This window comes from Meles meles, chromosome 8 (genome assembly GCF_922984935.1).
Source record: "Meles meles chromosome 8, mMelMel3.1 paternal haplotype, whole genome shotgun sequence".
Taxonomy (NCBI): Eukaryota; Metazoa; Chordata; class Mammalia; order Carnivora; family Mustelidae; genus Meles; species Meles meles.
In genome coordinates, this window is record NC_060073.1 from 44,668,326 (window position 1) to 44,686,708 (window position 18,383).

The following is an 18,383-nucleotide window of genomic DNA, read 5'->3' on the forward strand; positions in this document are numbered from 1 at the left end:
CCCTGTGGCTCCCTACTGAACTCCCACCAGTCCCGAGGGAGGGCCTTGTGAAGGGGTCCCTGTGGCACATAAAAGTCCCTGGAGCCCCTTGAGATTGCATGCCCACCTCCAGCTGGGACTCACCGCACTGGTACAGAGGACAGCAGAGCTCTGTGGTGTTCCTGTCCACGGTGAGCGCCTCTCCTTCTTGACACTCGGGGATCGGATCTGGACAGTCGCCACAGGCTGAGAAGAGGAGAGGAGCCACGGTCGTCACAGGAAGGCCCTCTCACAGGGTCTTGGTACAGAGCAGGTTGCTGGGTTGGTGGGGGGGGGGGGTTACCTAAAACCCAGCTGTGAAAGGAGCTGGACTCAAGTAGCCTTTCGTGGCCTCATGGGGCCTGTCCTGGAGCAAGAATCTAGATCCTCCTTGTCTACCTAAAGTTTTACACCAAACACCAATTTCCTCCTGCTAGTAATGGATGGGGTGAAGCCAGGCTTGATTTCCTCTTCCTCCTTCCCTTTGTTCTGAACAGGAATCTCACCCTTGTCCTGTGCCCAGTCCACCTGCGGAGCCCCACGCTTTCCTTCCCAGCCGCCCCCAGGAAATGGGTGAGGAAAGGGGTGACCGGGATCCAGCTGTGCACGCTGACATCTGCCGGCATGTCCACCCACCGCAGAAGTAGGAGGGGCAGCATGAGTCCCCCAGGCGACCCACAATCAGGATCTGGTCTTGGCGGCAGCTGGGGACCAGCTCTGCCTCACACAGGTCTGGGTCACACTCTGCAGAAAAGATAGAACTTAAATGCTGGGAGCAGACCCTGTCTGGCCATGCCTGGGCCCCCAGCCCGGCTCTGCCCCAGTCCCTAACCAGAACGCAGTCCCCAGAGCTCCCCCTCCCCAGTTGCAGGGTTCCCCACCCGCCCTGCGCTCCCCGTCTCAGAACCTCTCACCACAGCTGTAGCTGGGGCAGCAGGAGTCCTCCTGGAAGTGGGTGAGGAGTCGGTGGCCTGGGCGGCAGGTAGGGGCGAGGCCCTCACACAGAGTCTGGTTACACACTGGGCCAGGGGCCACAGGGCATGTCACCTGGAGGTTAGGGACCCCTCACCCCCACCTCCCAGCCTCCAGTACTCCCCAGCACCTAGATAGCTTGTCTTCATTTCTCAATCCCCCCAGAACCTACATTCTAGGAAGGGGCCTCTAAGGGTCACACAGAAGGTCCAGGGCTTGACAGAAGAGCATTAATTGTTAATATTCCTCGAGATGGGCCAAGTGCCAGCTGCTGTCCTAGATCAGTATCAACTTCTAGAGTCTCACAACCACCCAGAAAGCGGGGACTCTGATCAGTCTCGTGCTATGGCAGAACCAGCTAAGACACAGAAGACATTAAACGATCGCTGAGGTCAAGAGGCCGCCAAATGGCAGAAGAATTGTCCAGGCTGCTCAGGTCCAGAGCCTGTGCCTTCAAGCCCTACCTCACGCTGCTTCATGAGGGGGACTCCTCTCCCCCAGGTGGGGTTCTCCCTGCTTACCACAGCCCCCCCATGCCCCTTTCATTTTCCCAAGCCTTGTCCTGTCCATCAAGGTCTGCAGGGGGAGCCGGCGCCCTTTAACCATCTTAAGGGGTGCGGTTGAGGGAAGTGAATGGTGGGACTTACCACAAACCGTCCCCAGGCAGCAGGGATCCTCAGTGGGCAGGAGCAAGGCCACCTCCCCAAAACGTGGGCAGGTCTCAGGGCGGGGCCCCGGGCAGCCCGAGTCCACTGGGACAATGGTGTTGGGAGCCTGGCACCGGTGCCGGCAGCATCCACGGAGGGAGCTGTTCCAGGTCTCCCCCAGGGCCCGAGGCACTCCTGCGCTGTCAGTGCAGGCTGCAGTGGGGGACAGGGTGGGGCACAAGGGACTGAGGTGGTGGGAAGACCCGGACCATCCCAGGCTTGACCCTCCCTGGGACACTGACCATCCCCAAAGCAGACCTGGAGGGGGGCAGATGGGCCTCGGCCATGGGTGGCAGGTGGGATGAGGAGCCCCTGGGGTGAGGTCAGCTTTGGAAGGCCCCACCCTGGCCGGGAAGGGACCTACCACACTTCTCCTTGGGGATGCAGAGCGCTGAGTGGCGCCGGTGCAAGAGGGTGCCCTCGGAGCAGACACAGCCCTCGCCCAGCACCTGGCACTGCTCTGGGTCCAGCGGGCCCAGCAGCCCATCCTGGCACGTCTCGGGGGGCTCGCAGGCTGCCACACATGCCTGGTAAATGGAGTCGCTGGAGCACAGGAAGGCTGCAGGGGCACAGTGGGCAGCAGGCCGGGCTCAGACCCCAGGCAGAGTGCGGAGGGGCCACAGAGCATAGTGAGGAGGGGCCTCGGAGCGTTATCTAGGCCTTCGCAGAGAGTGCAAAGGGGCTTGGTGTCCCTGCCTCCCTTATCTAGATCAGAAGGCAGCAAAGCACAACCCATGGCCAAATCCAGCCTCCTACGGACTTTTGTGAATAAAGTTTTATTGAAACAGCCACGCCCAGGCACCTGCCTATTGTATCTGGCTGCTTTTGCACTCCAAGGGCAGAACTAATTGTGACAGAGACAGTAAAGCCTGAAAAGCCTCAGTTATTGACCATCTGACCCTTCTCAGGAAACATTTGTCAAATCTTTGCTTTAGATCAGTGTTTTCAAATTTTCTTGACCTTAGAAAGTACATTTTACACTGTGGTCCAATATACACGGGCATGCAGAACAGTGGTTCTTAAACCTCAAACAGTGGTCCTTACAGTGGACTCATTTGGGAGCTTTGGAAATCCCCTCGCCAGGACCCCACCCCAGAGCAACTAAATTAGAATCTCTTATTGTGGGGGCCAGCAGTCATACTTTTTGGAGTTCCCTGGTGATTTTAAAGGGTGGGTTGGGATTGAGAATTACTGATATAATATATATATAAATATGAACCTTTTTTTAGAGCATTACTGATATATTGAAACAAACTTATTCACAAAACAATATTTACTTTTTCTAGGTACAGTATACACTAGCATTTTCTATTCTGTTGCATATTTTTAACATGGTGTTGACCCGCAAAGTTGGTTTCATACCCACAGTGTGGAAAACACTACTCTAGATGACTTTGTCTTTTCATCTTTTATCTGTTGTCGTATTCTAGGCGTGGTCTTCCTGTGAGCTCCTTCCAGCCTATCTGGATGTGTCCACGTTTATAAATCAGAGCGCCCTAGGCTGGTCCACCCCTGTCTACACCACCAGTGCAAACCTAACGGGGTGGGGACGGGTGGCTCTCACTTCCCTTCTCAGGCAAGGCGGGGAGAGACTGAAGGAAGAGAAAGATGACCAAGAAATTAAAAGAAAGGCAATACATCCTGGATGGTAACCGTGTGGTGGGCCTGTGGGAGACACTCGGCACACATTACCTCATGTCACCTTCAAAGAGACCCTAGGGGGAGCCGTTATTACTTTCTTCATTTTACAGAGAAGGAGAAGAGATTCAGATAAGTTAAATAATAAGCTGATAATATTCATTGGACTTATTAATCTAATTGTAATAAAAATAAATGTGTTAAATTATTCATAGATGGATTTATAATTATTATATATCATATTAAATATGCTTATATTATATCTTATATTAAATATAAATACACTTATTTATGTATTTATCATAGATGTATTGATAAAATATTTCTTGAATTACAGAGTAATATCAATGAACGAATGAATAAATCAATGATTAACAGGGGCAGGAGTGTCAGAAGCCACAGAGGAGTCGCCAGTCCTCCCCACTCCCGCTCAGGCCCTGACTCACGGCAGTAGTCAGAACGTCGCCACTCGATGCACACGTGGAATTTGTGGCACATGGCCACGTACACCGTCAGTGCCACGCAGGGCTGCTGCACGTACTTGGTGTCCCGGATCCACAGCTCACAGAACGACTCTGGTGGCACCTGGGCATGCCAGACAGCGCTGCTCCCCCTCCCATTCCCCACATCCCGGGACCCGGCTCCTCCCAGCCCCGCCCAGGCGCAACAACCAGCTTCTGGAGACTCGTGATCTGGCCCCAGGTTCAACACCTCTGGGGAGCTGCCCTCTGCAGGTAGGGGCTGCCCTTCCTAGCCTGGGAGGTCCCCTCACGCCTGGCCCCAGCGGGTACCTACAAAGCGGTGGCAGGCGCTGAAGGTGCGGTTGGACACCATGCGAAGGCAGGGCGAGCAGTCCGCTGTGGCACAGCTGTCCGGGCGGAAGCGGGTCTGGCCTACCGAGGTCAGGGAGCTGGGCACCTGCCAGCTGTCCAGAAAGGGAGCGGGGTCCTCAGCCTCACCCACCACAGAACCGTCCTCCAGGGTGAGGTCGTTGGTTGCATCCCCATCACAGAGGCCTGGAAAGGGAAGGACGATCCCAATAGCCATAATGATCACCACCACTCCCAGGTCCCTGGATGTCACTTTGTGTATTTCTTATAACAATTCTTTGGGGCTGGTATTACTATTATCCCCCTTTTACAGATGAGAGAAATGAGGCACAGAGAAGCTAAGAAACCTGCTGTGTCGGAAGAGATCATCATTCTTAGGAGACAGACACCAAGGTATTTAGAGATAGAGGGATACAATGTCTTCGACATACTTTCAAATCACTCAGAAAAATGCATTTATGTAAAAACGGCGTAACTTAGAAAAGTGCACATATAAAAATCATACATGTGTGCATGCATACATATACAAATATGTATACCTATATGTGGTTTTTATACGCCCTTATACACATCCAAACACATTTTCTACACCTCTGTGTACACAAAAAGGCAGGAAAAGCAAATGCGGCAAAATGTGAACCCTTGGTAAATCTGAGCAAAAAGTACATGGGAGTTCTTTATAGTAGCTCTGACCTTATAAATTAAAAATGACTCCAAGAAAATCTGCCTTAGCCGAGACTGCTAGCTAAGTGTAACTCCTCTTTCCTCTTCTTCCCAGACAGTTCTCTAGCCTGTTTTTTGCAGGCTTTCCTGAGGCTGGGGGAGCCCATGCTGAGTCCCAGTCAACAGGACGAGAGTGAGGAGGAAGGTGAGGGGTACCGCGGCCGGGCAGTCCATAAACATTCTTTGACTCTTTGACTCTTTTTCCTGCAGTGGAGTTGGAAGCGTGTGTTGAGAAAGGCAGAGCCACAAGATGGAGGGAATCTCCACTTGGGAATTTTTGTGTGCCCAAAATAGACTTCTGTCAGGTCGTAAGGCACTGAAACGGGGGGTGGGGGGGTGGGGGGGTGGGGGGGGTGGGGGGGTGGGGGGGGCTGAAGTTTCTCTGTCACAGCTTCTAACATGACCTTAACTTTCAGCTTCCTCTCTCACGCTCTAGGCTCCCCACACAGACTTCCCTGCCCTTGACCTTCTTATGCTGCTCCCTCTGCTTGAAACAGTTCCTCAGAAGTCCTTTCAAGAGCCCTTCCGAGGCACCCGTCCCTGACCTTCCAGGTCTGTAGAACGGATTTTGGTTTGGCTGGGCTCTCTCACTCTGAATGCAAAGATTCATTTTCCTTTAGATAAATTTTCTCACTCTCCCAGTAGTTCCCCTTGGTCCCCCAGCAGGGTGCCCAGGACATAGAGTGTTAGTTTGAATAAAAATTGGCTGACTTCTGCTCTCACACCTCCAGCCACCAGTTTCATGAATGTAAAGCATGATTTACTCAAAACCTTCAGATTTTATGGTCCCAGTGGTTGCATTTTTGGTCTTGACATTGAGTCACCGAAGGGTGTCCTGAGTATCCTAGGGAGGAGATTACTGCTGAGGCCAGCATTCCCTGCCAGGCATAAACTGTGGAAGCAAGACATGGTGAGAAAAAGATGATGGAGTGGTGGCAGCGCTGTGTGTGTGTGTGTGTGTGTGTGTGTGTGTGTGTAAAGAGATATGCTTGTATCAGTAAGTCAGTAAGGATTGAGGTTTCATAAAACAGTGATTTCTTCTGTTTTGCCTACTATCTGTCCTGTGATGGGCACAGGGTAAGTAATGAAAGAATGAGCAGAGAGCAGACTTACACATGTTAATTCACGTGAAGAGGGCATTTTGAATACAGGGGTGTGAGCATCAATGATCAAAACGGTGCAGATTTATGGATGCACATTTATGTGTTTATGGAACACAGAAGTGCTCCTCTGTCCTCTGGCATCATAATGTCCTGTCACAGAATGTCCCGTGGGGGAGCAGCTGTCCACACTCAGACTCCCCCTGCACCCCTTCTCCTTATCAAAACACATCCGGTCCCTAAGGGCACACTCCTGCGGTCATGTTGGTGTCTGAAGAATCCCAGTGTTGTGGCAGCTCTGCTGTGTGAGTTGGGGCAAGGTGCTTAACCTCTCTGAGCCCCCTTTCTTTTTTAGTTCAATGGTCATCTCTTAGGGTTGTTAGGTCGGTGACCTGCAGTAAGTGAGATCAGAGTGTGGAAGTGCTTTGTGAAATGCCCAGGCCTATGCAGACAGGAAGGATTATCTGGTATTAGGAAGCAATCCGGGAAGCCGACAGACAATCCCAGTTAAAGTGACAACTGGCCGAGGCCAGAGCCCTAAGCCATCTCCCTGCTGGCAATTTCAGCCTCAGAACACCAGACACAAGGTCTCTCTGCCCTGGCAGCCATGCTGCTTCCACCTTTGGCCTGGCCTTCTGGCCCAGCTTTCCCTGGGTTCACACAGGGGAACCTATGTTGGGAGGCAGAGGTTGGACCCAAGAACCATCCCTCTCCCCCAGCTGGGTCCCACCTCACCGCATAGGCCGCGGCCCTGGGCCTCGCTGGCTTTGCTGGCCTCCAGGACCATGAGTCCTGAGCTGTGCAGCCACTGTATCTGGATGTGTGATGGGGTCCGGATCACGTACATGTGGCCTGTGTCCTCAATTCTGAATCCGTGTCTGCTCACAGGGGGCCAGACGGGCTGTGAGTCCACAGTCACCTTGTGGGGGGAGAGTGTTCAATGTGAGCACATCTTGTCTGTCCGTCCACCCACCCATCCACCCATCTATCCATCCATCCATGCACCCACCCACCCATCCATCCACCCATCCATCCACACATCTATCCAACAAACAGTATCGAGCTATGTAACAGGCTCTGTTTCAGGCACATGTGGCCAAGACACTGCATAAGTGGCATCAAAGAATTCTGAAACCATTTTTATGAGCACAAAATGATAAAACAAAAAAATACAACAATGGGATACAGGCTGCATCTCTGTGCCCAAACAAACACGCACTTTGAGGCTTTGTAATCACTCTCCTTCTTTCCTGATTCTGCCCAGGTCATTTCTTCTGGGGGATTTTCCCCAAGTCTCCAGCCTCTAGCTTGGGCACCCCTTCTCTGGGGCCTCCTCATCTCTGTGCTGACCTCTGCTTGTTCCCTCATCGAGGCACCAGATCCACCTTTGAATCCCCAGCACCTGCCTTTGGGCCCGACATAAACCGGGGTCTCAATGTTTGTTTAATATGCAACACACCCTAATTCTCTCCACCACTTTACAGTCACAGCTGCAACCTCTGCTACACATTGACAAGGTTAAATTTGTATGTACTATGGATTCGTAGTTTTACTCTGTAGAAATGAGAGATTAAAAGATTAGAATCTTAAAATATTTATAATGACTTTATACCTCCCTCTCCTAGAGGAATCACTGTTTTATTAATCACTTTGCAAATTATCCAGGATAGGAACTTCGGTGTTGGGAAACTTGGACCTTGGGAAATCCCTGGTGCTCTCAGCCTGAGCCTTCCTAGCTGTACAGAGAGGGGATGGGGTTCCACGGACCTGGAGTGGCCTCCCAGGTCTGGGAATGAACACTCACATCTAAGGGCTCGGGCGTTAGCTTCTGATCAAGATGGGGTAATAAGGACTGGATATGCCCTCTTACCTTAAACAACCAAAAAAACCCTGACAGATTATATGAAACAATAGTTTTCAGACATTGAACAGTTGGCAGCACAGGAGAATGATTGCTGAGAAAGGGGAAACAAATGGGATGAGCCTTTTGCATTATTTTTCATTGGAAGGGTCCCTCTCCCTCTCCACCCTCGTCCCCCAGTCATGAGCAAGACCCCTCCACCGCTGGATGCCCTGCGCCTTGCCTGATCGCAGTCCTAGGAAGACTGGCTCTCTGATGCACTCACCTTCCGGCTGAAACGGTCAATGGTGACCTGATGGGTCAGGTGAGTCACATTCAGCATCACCAGGCAGAACGGGGGCCAGTTCAGGTGCCCCTGCAGAGAGAGCCCAACCCTCATCAGCTTGGAGCCCAGTCCTTGTTGCCTCCTCCTCCTCCTGCTGGGGAGCCACTGTGAGCATACTTTCCCTGCCACCCCCTCTCAGTCTGCCAGGGGCATTGGTCGGGGCTGTGCAGATGGTGCACAGAATCCCAGGGAGCATTTCTGGTTCTACCTGACCTCCTGCAAACCCAGCCAAAACAAAAAGCGAAAATAAACAAAAAACCCTGCCTCCTTCCACCCAGCTCATGAGGGTACCCTAGTAGGTGATTCTCTGCGGCCAGACTCCTTGGCCACAGGCCACATGGCTGGAGTGGCATCCCAACTCCTCTGCACTTGGGTGCCTCCCACATGGGCTTAGGCAGCGGGGATGAGCTGGGAATGGTGCAGGCCCCAGAAAGGGCCACGAGGTGGTACACTCCATGAGCCCCTTCTCTACAGGGCCATTCCAGGAGACCCCTGACAGACAGAGCTACTATAGGGGTTTCTGTGTCTGTCCTCGCTTTTGGCACCCCTTAAAACCCAATTCACTGCTCAATCGCCCCTCCAAATCTAGTCAAATCCCGAGGTCTCAGCAGCAAATGCAGCCGGGGACAGTCACCAGGTTGGCACTTTTGCAGTCAAGGACATGGACGGTGACCATTTCTTTGGGGCTCTGGGTGAGGATGTAGATGGCCTCCTTGAACAGGGCTGCGTGGCTCCCATCAAAGGTCACGAAGCTTAGATCAGGGAAGATTGAGCATCGGCCTGGGGGAGGGGCAAGGATGAGAAGATTAACAGATGTTTCTGGGGCCAAGGCCACCCAGGTACGTAGCACAGGCACCTTGGCCTCTTCCCAAGTGATTCAGAGGCCCTGGGGGCTGGAAGAGTAGGGATCTGCCAGTTCAGGGGTCACACTGAGACAAGATGTCCCACAGGAGAATGCATTCAGGTCAGAGTTACCCTAAGGCCAAGGAACACACAGGGAAGACACCGAGGTCACGTTTGGGGAGGATCTGGTGGACCCCAGAACTCACAGGCACATTCCCACAGGGGGCAGCAGCGGTCCCCGCCCACCCTCACTGCGAGGCCCAGGACCCCACAGTGAGGGCGTGTGGCACCCTGGGGACAGTGCTGGGACTGGTTCACTCGGATCAGTTGGCCCTCCAGGCAGATGTGGCGGACGCAGTCCTGCTCAGCGATTGGCTGGGGCACAGAGTGGAGAGACAACGTGAGTGCCCAGCCTAGTACTGAGCCACTCACTGCCCGCCCCTCCCCCAACCCCCACCCAAGGCTAAGGGCATAAGACCCTTTCCAGTGTCAATTGTAGCAGGGCAGGGGACCCAGAGGTATAACTACTAGGGAATGGTGTCAACACCCTCTACCCACCCAACATGCCCCTCAGAGGCCTGGGGACGAGCTGAGCATGAGATTGGGGATCAGGGACTGAATCCCCGGGATTTCTGCATCTCTGTCCAGCCCTGCTAGAGAGGTCCAGGTACACAGATGTGCAGACATGCAAGCCCAGACTCAGAGAAACCTGAGTATACCCACACACGCACAAGCATGCGCACAGGCACATGCACACACAATCTCTTTTTCTTACAAATATAGACCTACACTGTCTCGTGACACCATATAGCACACACACACAGAGATATGATTGCTCGCCCTGAGTCTCACACATGTAAACTACGCACACACAGTCCCACGTGACTCTACAGATACAAACATACACCCCCCAGCACACTCGTGTTTCCACGCTCTGGTGTCACACCAAGTCACCCAATTGGCCCTAGGGGAATGGAGACACTCCGCCATGACATCAGGGACCCAGAAGAGCCTGCAGAATTTGTCAGCTCCAGAGTGTGGGGCAAGCCTGAGGGCGCTGACTGAACCGCCATCTTGCAGCCTGGTGGCTGGTGAAGGAGACGCTGCCGCAGGCCGTGAGGAATGTGACGCCATGATGGTGTGCCAGCCAAGTGGCCCAGGAGAGAGGGGCATGAGGGGACCACACTGGGGTGGCCTGACAGATCACTCACGACACAGGTGGGAGATGTGATTTCCTCAGTGGTGGTTATTAAGGTCTCAGCCGAACTCGCTGCGATGCTCTGCGGGGGGGCTGAGCGCCCAGACTGCTTGGTGGTGGCCTCCGCCCCCAGTTCTGCTGGAAGCTGCGGTCCAGCCGGGGTTCCATGGGCCTGGGCCAGCTGAGGGAGCAGAACGAGTGAGCTCTCTCGGGAGGCAGTCCTGGCCGAGACACGACTCAGGGGATAGGATGTGGGCACCAGTGGCACTGTGACCGCCCAGGGGCCGTCAGCCTCCGGCGCCAAGGCAGCCAAAGTGTGGGCCACAGCTGGCGTGAGTTCTGTGGGCACCCCCTGGGCAGGGCCATATATCCAGGGGGTCAGAGACACTTGCTTGGACAGAATGGCCATCTTCTCTGTGGTGCTCTTGTGTGGGGCAGCAGAGAGCGTGGAGGCTCCCCCCTCAGCCATGGCCACGACTCCAGAGACTGGCAACGTGGCTCCCAGAAGCAGGCCGGGCACCGTGCCTGCTGCCTGAGGGGCTGCATGGCTGGGTAGGCCTACCTGGGCCACGACAGCAGGGGTGAGAGGTGGTGCTGAGCTGAGGGTCTGCGTAGGTGGGGTTGTGGCCATAGTGGGAGATGTGGCCTGCTGCCGGAGTGGAAGGGTGACGACAGAACCCTTGGACCTGGGCGTGGCCACTGGGGCAGATGTGCCCACCTTGGCCAAGGGCAGGCCAGAGAGGAGCTGGGGTGGCCGAGTCAAATCCACAGACATGAAGGGAGTGACCCCCAGCCCGTGAGCGAGTGTGGACGGGCTGGCGGCAGCTGGGGTCCCCGGGGGTAGAGCTGGAGGCCCGGTGGCTATGGTAGTTCGCCGGGTGGGGTGGAGTGGGGCAGTAGGGATGGGTCTTGGAAGTGAGGGTGCTGGGGTGCCTGCGGGCTGGCTGGGCCCAGGCTGCTTCTCCGTGGGTGGCGCCGTCTCCACACTCTTGGTAGCCAGAGCACTAAGAGAAACCTGCTGTGCTGTTGTCCTAGCCTTGGCTGGGAGGCTGCTGGGCCTTGAAACGCTCTGGGCCTTTGTGGGCTGGGGCCTCCCTGTCTTGTTCATGACCATTGTGATTGCAGGTGTCAGCAAAGCCTTGTGGGATCCCAAGGAAGTGGGAGGCCTGGAGGTCACTGCAGGGGAAGCCACAGGCCTGGAGGAGGAACTCATAGGCAACTCCAAGCTTGGGAAGGGCTGGAGTGGGGTGGTCCTAATAGGCAAAGAGCCAGGGCCTGGGACTGTCGCGGCTTTGGTCATGAGTGGGAAACGAGGTGCCGGGGGTGACCGGGCAGACTCTGTGATATTGGGGCTCCCTGAAAAGGTCACAGTCACCCTTGTCGTCTTCACAGCCCCTGACCCTACACTAGGTGTGGGTGTCTGCTGCGAAAGGGAGCGGGATGAGGATTCTGGGGTAAGGGTGGTGGCCAGGTGGCTGGCGGTCGCTCCCATGCTGGCTGGGGCCTCTGTGGCAGGGGCAGGGAGATTAGATGAAGTGACCCCCGGCGGCAGCCGCAGAGTGGCCTGCGTGGGGCCTGGAGTCAGCACTGGCCCCTCAGTAACTGCCATGGGTGGATTCAGAGCTGTGGTGAGTGGGGCAGTGAGAGTATGCATTGGCTTGTGGGAGGGGGCCCCGGAGGCTTCCTGTGGAAACTGCAGCTCCTTGCCACTGAGAGTGGGCAGCTCCTGACCGGCAGGCAGAGTCTGGTCGCCAAGAGACTCTGTGGGGACCAAAACCATGGGCTCCACACCTGGGGCAAAGAGAGAAGCAGCTCAGACAATGGGACGCCTGCTGCCTGCCCCAGGGGTATCTTCACTAGGCAGGGCTGTGAGGTAGGGTTCCTGAGCCAGCAGCCTAGGTGAGCATGGGGGAAGGCAGCCTCCAGCGGCCAGTCAGGCAGCCTGACCAACCCAGGGGCTTCTGTCGTGTGGGACTGGAGGACTCCACAGGTCTGGACTCTGCCCCATACCTCAAAGCCTAAGCTCGGAACCAATGGACCTCTGGTCTGCCTTTGCCTGTACTGCATTCCTACCACCTGACCCCAAGCCAGTGCCCTCTCCACTCTGGGCCTCATTTTTCTCTCTGTTTAGTGGGAAGAATGGACTGGATGGGATCCCTGCCTACTCTAAAGGTCTCTTCCAGAGGCTCCTATGCTGACCCTGCTTCTCCAGGGACCTGGGGACTCTGGGCATGGTTGGTCAAAGCAGACACTGGAGATTTAGAGGAAATCTGAGGGGGGGATGAGAAATCTGGGCCACTCACAGTCCTCCAAGAAGACACATCTCTGTGTGACTTCATCCAGGACCTTGGGAGTGGAACAGGCAGGCACACAGCCTTCCACCCTGAGGACGGAGCAGGGAGCCAGTCAGTAGCTGGAGACATGGGGGACAATCATCTCTTTCACATGGAGAGAGCACAGCTTCATCCCTCCTTATGACACACGTCACATGAACCCCCAGAGACACGTGTACAGAAGCACATACACCTGAACATGCACGTTGCACACTTTTGCACACTCATACTCCTCAGACCAAGAGAGAAACATGAACAAGGTCTGCTTATGCACACACCTGTGCACACACACACACGCTCCCACGTGTTTGCATTTAGGCACACTGTCCCACCCGCAAGGCTCGAAAACATTCACACAGGCACCTGTACATCCATACAGACTATCAAAACCTTTGTGCACACACAGCTGCACCAACCCCCAGATGCAACAGCTCACCCACGTGTACATACGCACAACTGTGTGCGGCCCACGGACACCAGTATACGCACACGAATACACGCAGGGCCCAGCTGTATGCACATCACACAAATCAATACTCACACATGCCCATGTAAGTCAGCTTCACTCTAGTACACACACACACACAATGCAATCACGAGTACATGTGAGCACACACATACACCTCAGGACATGCTCATGCCTCTGCCCACAGACCACACACCCACTTGCACATGCGCATGCTCAAACACACTGACATACACACCTGGACCCCGTGCTCCCTCACCTTGGCACGTCCCGGCAGCTAGCTGCCTGTGGGTCCCGGCAGGTTTGGAAGCAGGGGCTGGCACAAGCATCATAGCGCCACTCACAGAGGGGGTAGGCAGCCCCTGAGGGCTTGGCATCTGGAAAGGTGAGCCGCCCCAGAGTCCCAGCACTGAGTGAGACTGGGTACCAGCTCAGGGTCAGGAGACAGACAGAGGTAATCCTAGCTCACCTATCCCCACCCTGCTCCATGGAAGAGACAAATGGACACATGTAGGAAAAGCAAAGAAAAATAAAATAAAATAAAAACCAACCTAAGGGGAAACTATTCCTGTGAGCAGGGGTCGGTGCCTGGGGCATCCTTGGGATGGAGCTGTGGGAACTTGGAATAGGGGCTCAGAACCCTGTGACAGGGAGGTACAGAACAGGCAGGTGCAGCTGGGCTTTGAGGGTTAGCCAAAGAGAAGGTTGGGACCCCTGATCCCCTCCATAAGGTTGCCCTGTCACCCTGCTCCTCTGGGACCTTGATGGTCAGGCTTGCCCTGCACCCTTGGTGGCTAAGAATAATAATAATGACAACAAAACAACAGCCAACTCTTGAACAGGACCAAACACGGCATTCAACGTCTCATAAGTTTTCCTTATTAATGCTCACAGTAATCCTATGATGCAGCACTATCATTATCCCCATTTTATAGCTAAGGAAACTGAGGTACAGAAGATGCCAGGAAAATTACTCTCCCAGGAGAGATTTCCTCAAAAAAAGGTCCTGTGGCCAGTGCCTTGACAGATGAGGACTCCTCAGAGAAAGCAGGTAATGGGGGACATGGAGGCAGACGAGACCCCAGACCATCTTAACACATGCAACCTGTCTCTGAAACCATGGCCTGACTGGGGAGACGTGGGTGGGCTCTGAAGAAACCTGCTTTTCTAGGATCCTGGAGGCCAGAACTGAGAACTTACAGTTGGGGAGCACCCACTATGAACCAGGCCCAGAGCAAGGCCCATGATCAGTGGGGGGGGCTGGTTGGAGATACGTTTGTGAACATATATAATGGACCCATTCATGCAGCTCAAGGCGCCCGCACAGGCACAAACATGCATGTGCCCATGCAGGACAGAGAGGTCTGCCTGCAGTGGTAGAGAAATTGTGCTCACTTCCTCCAGGGTATAAGCAGAGAGCAAGCCCTTGGGGGCAGACCCACCTGCCAGGGGAATGGCAGAGCCCTGGAACCCCCTGGCCTTAGCTGGAAAGGGTGTGGAACTGCCCCATCACTGCCCATGGTCCTGGGTCTCCCACGGGGGACAGAGGGAGGCTGCTGGCCCCTCAGCCTGGTGCCCAGGGGGAGGTCTTTGAGCTCACAGGGCAGGCATGTGTCCCCATCAGCAAGAAACCTGAGCCAGTGGGCTCTGCAAGCTGCAGCCTGGAACCCTTCTTACCTCGTGTCCACAAAGGCTGTCCTATTTTTAGACCATGTAATTGGCCTATGGGTGTAGGCAGGACCCAGGAAGCTGGCTGGGCCCCAGACCCCACTGCCCACGGCTCCCCAGGCCACCAACATGGAGGTCAGGCCACCTCCCATCTTCGGGGCGGCACCCAAGTGTGGCGTCCCCTTGCCAGGAGAGTGGGAATTCTGCCTCTTGGGGGCAGCTGGGAGGGTACGGTGGGAGAGGACAGGAAGGGCGGTGTGAGGAGGGGCTGCGGCGATGGCGGGGTGGACACCTACCCAGAAGGCGGAAGAACGTGCCGCGGCGGAACACCTCTGTGTGCTCGTACAGCCGCAGGACCAGTGTCGGGCCCAACCCATAAAGGAAGGAGCCAGGCTCTGCCAGTGACTCCAGGGCCACGAGGCCGGCCTGCCATGTCCCCCGGTGCAGTGAGAAGGAGGCACGGCGGTGGAAGGCAGCGCTGCCCTGCCACTTGGCCAGCTCCAGAGACCCGTTGGCTGTGACGTGGAGGAAGAAGTTGGGTCTGTCTGCTGCCTCCAGGGACACGACATCCGGGTCTGTAAAGAGCCAGGTGCTTGAGGTGAGCCCAGGGAGGGGCCCAGAGGAGGGGCGAGCTTGGCGTGCCTCTGCACTCAGTGACTCAAGACAGCCACCTGCCTGTGGAGTAGCTGGGCCCTGCTCCTCCACGCCTGCCTGCCCACTTCTGCCTGCGGGCTGGCCCTCTGCACACACCACCCCTGCTGGAGGGAAGTGGAAGGTTAGAGAAGCTGCCAGCTGCCAAACCTTGGGAGGTGTCTTCCTCCCACATCCTTTCTCTCCTTCCTCCTTCTCTCCCTCCCTCCCTCTGTTCCTTGCTCTGTAAACATTTGGAGGATGCTCTGAAGATGCTGGGGAGACAGCAGTGAGCAGACCAACAGACACGGCCACCCTAGAAGAGTCACGTTCAACTGGACACTCTGGATAGGCTGGTGGGTGCTGATCTGACAGGTGTCAGTGACCCCAGCTTGGTCCTGCTCCACACAGAATCCCACAGGGTCCGAGCTGGCAGACTGAGGGAATGTGGAGTCCAACCCACAGATGGGAAAACTGACCCTGAGAGGAGAAGGGGCTTGCCCTGAGCCCCATGACTGGTCTCTGCTGTCCTCTCTCCTGTGTCCACAAATGTCCAGTTCTAGAAAGCAGAGCTTGTTCCTGGGTGGATAACTCCCAAATCCACACAAGGAGGGGTCCAGGAGTCCCGGCCTGCCACAGCTGGCTATGATGTGGATGAATGAATTAACGTGCCTGGGCCATGGTGAGGGGCAAAAAACATGCCACGGGTGAAAGGCCTAGTATGGGGCTCGATGTGTCTTCCCTCCCCGCCCATGTAGCCCTGTCACACCCCCCTGAACAGCTGTGAGGAGACCGGAAGCAACCGGAGGAAGGATTCATTATTGGTGGAAAAACACTAAGTGGTATCTGTCAAGGACTTACTATGTGCCAGGCATGATGCTAAGCAAGGCTACCTGCTGGGTTATTAAATTCCAAGAGAGCCTAGTAGGTAGCAAATTCATTCTTTCTGCAGCTCATGTTTTCTGAGGCCCTACTATGTGCCAGGTGCTGTTGTAGGCAAAATCGGAAACAAAAGGACCAAAATCTCTGCCCTGATGGAACTTACATTTTAGTGGAAGGAGGATAAACATCATAAACAAGTAAAATCTGTAACAGGTCGGCAGGGGATGCTCTTGTTATTCCCATTTTACAGATGAGGGAAGTGAGACTCAAAGTCAAAGTGCCGGTGGAAGAGGGAGGCAGGATGAGGAGACCAGGTAGGCTAAGGCCAGATCCCAGATCTTCAACTCCACACAGTTGGCCGCAGGGATGGGACCAGGAGCAGGCACGATCATATCATGCTCATATTGTGTCTGTTTCCGGGATGGGACTGTGGATTTCCGGTGGGCAGGGAAGTGTCTCTTCTGTCCCTGATGCCCCAGTGCCTAGCTCTGTGCCTGGCCTGGGAATAGGGCTCAATGAACAGGAGGGAAGGGTAAAGGCAGGGAGGGAGGGATGAGGGGGTTCGGAGAGGACATCACAACCAGGTAAGATGCAGACCCTCAGAATCTGAGAACCGAAATTCTGAGACAGGAATGAACCCTGTGAGAAGTGTCTTGGGTCACAGTTCCAGTGGATGCTGGGATGAGCCACATCCCTGTGGTTGGGGAGACACTGACTAGATGGGGCCAGCAGGTGCGAGGGTAGAAATGCTGATCACAGTGGTCACACACACTGGGATACACACAAATGCACAGGAAAGACTTCCCAACACTGGCTGAACTGAGGCCTTGGCTGGTCTAGGACCCAGCAAACATACCATCCAGGGTTCCCTCTGTGCCAGGCAAGGTTCCTGCCACCCGTTCAGCACTACCGAACTCTGAAGGGAGGACAGTGCCCACTAAAGCGAAACCAGTCAGGTCTGCGGACCGTCTGTGACCCAGGAGGCCATGGCTGGTTCTAGACGTGTCCCAGAATTCAGGATAATGGCCTGAGCCCATTAAGAGCTGCTCCTCCATTCACAGAAACAAGGCCTCCAGGAGTCAGTCCATCAGCCAATGCCTCTCTGGACTTACAGTCTATCCAGTCCCCAAAATGGAGGGGAGGGGAGGAGACCGAAGAGAAGAAGAAGCAGGAAGAGCTGGAAGACGGTGGGGACAGGGGAGAGGAGGGGAAGGAGGAGAGGGGAAAGAGGATTAAGGGTAGGAAGGAGGGGAGGGAGAGGAAGGAGCAGCTGTTGCCCTCAAGCCTGACCAGAACACAGCAATGGTATAAAGAAAGGTCTAGAGGTACATCTGGACCTTGGCCTCCCTGCTTTTTCCAGGGAGAAAATGGAAGGTGTCCATTTGAAGAGACTAACAGGGGCGCCCGGATGCCTCAGTGGGTTAAAGCCTCTGCCTTCGGATCAGGTCATGATCCCAGGGTCCTGGGATCGAGCCCCGCATCTCAGCAGGGAGCCTGCTTCCCCCCTCTTTCTCTGCCTGCTGCTCTGCCTGCTGCTCTGCCTACTTGTGATCTCTCTGTGTGTGTCAAATAAATAAATACAATATTAAAAAAAAATCTTTGAAGAGACTAACAGGTGACCCAGAGGCCCGTCTCGGCTGGGAAAGGGTTACCTATTGGAGCCCATTTCTCCGGAGACTGCAGACTGCTTAGGGTCTCAGCACCCTCTCCTCCCTCCACCAAGGGCTGCAGTGGTGGGGCTGGAGGTAGGCCTTACCATGTGCCTTGGCCTTGTATAGTGCAGCCGTCAGCAGGAAGTTCACAATGTCTCCTGGAGCCACATCCTCCGCGCTCACAAGGACCACGGCACTGCCCACTGCCTTGCTGGTCACCAGGACACTGCCAGCGGCCAAGCTGGCCAGTTGGTATGGACCCTTACCTAGTGCTGGAGAGAAGGTGTCCAGTCGTGAGGCCTGCCTCCCTGGGCCTCAGCCCCCCTCCCATCCTGCCAGAGGTGGGGAAAAGAGCGGGTACGACAGAACTACTTTCAGCCGCTTCCCTTACCCTGGGCCCCACGGAGCTCAGGTCCCCAAGAAGGAAAGGGCATGAGCTCTAGGCAGTCAGTCCCTAATGGGAAGTGACCCTCTGCACACCACCTGAACAATTTCACAGGAAACCTGGGAACAGCGCCACCCACGGGAGACCTCTGC

The 18,383-nt window shown here is 55.1% G+C and overlaps 1 protein-coding gene across 1 annotated transcript in view; it reads right to left on the minus strand.

The window, feature by feature from the left end:
* Positions 1-18,383, minus strand: part of OTOG (otogelin) — a 77,845-nt gene that overhangs the window by 12,178 nt on the left and 47,284 nt on the right. Inside the window, exons 32-47 of the mRNA XM_046015863.1 lie at positions 17,951-18,118; positions 14,979-15,257; positions 13,274-13,391; positions 12,519-12,598; positions 10,229-12,006; positions 9,224-9,392; positions 8,809-8,954; positions 8,115-8,204; positions 6,724-6,907; positions 4,131-4,351; positions 3,782-3,920; positions 2,062-2,256; positions 1,638-1,850; positions 933-1,037; positions 655-762; positions 124-225 (exon numbers count right to left, since the gene is read on the minus strand). Coding sequence (XP_045871819.1) covers positions 124-225; positions 655-762; positions 933-1,037; positions 1,638-1,850; positions 2,062-2,256; positions 3,782-3,920; positions 4,131-4,351; positions 6,724-6,907; positions 8,115-8,204; positions 8,809-8,954; positions 9,224-9,392; positions 10,229-12,006; positions 12,519-12,598; positions 13,274-13,391; positions 14,979-15,257; positions 17,951-18,118 — 4,095 coding nt within the window. The remainder of the gene's footprint in view (positions 1-123; positions 226-654; positions 763-932; positions 1,038-1,637; positions 1,851-2,061; positions 2,257-3,781; positions 3,921-4,130; positions 4,352-6,723; positions 6,908-8,114; positions 8,205-8,808; positions 8,955-9,223; positions 9,393-10,228; positions 12,007-12,518; positions 12,599-13,273; positions 13,392-14,978; positions 15,258-17,950; positions 18,119-18,383) is intronic.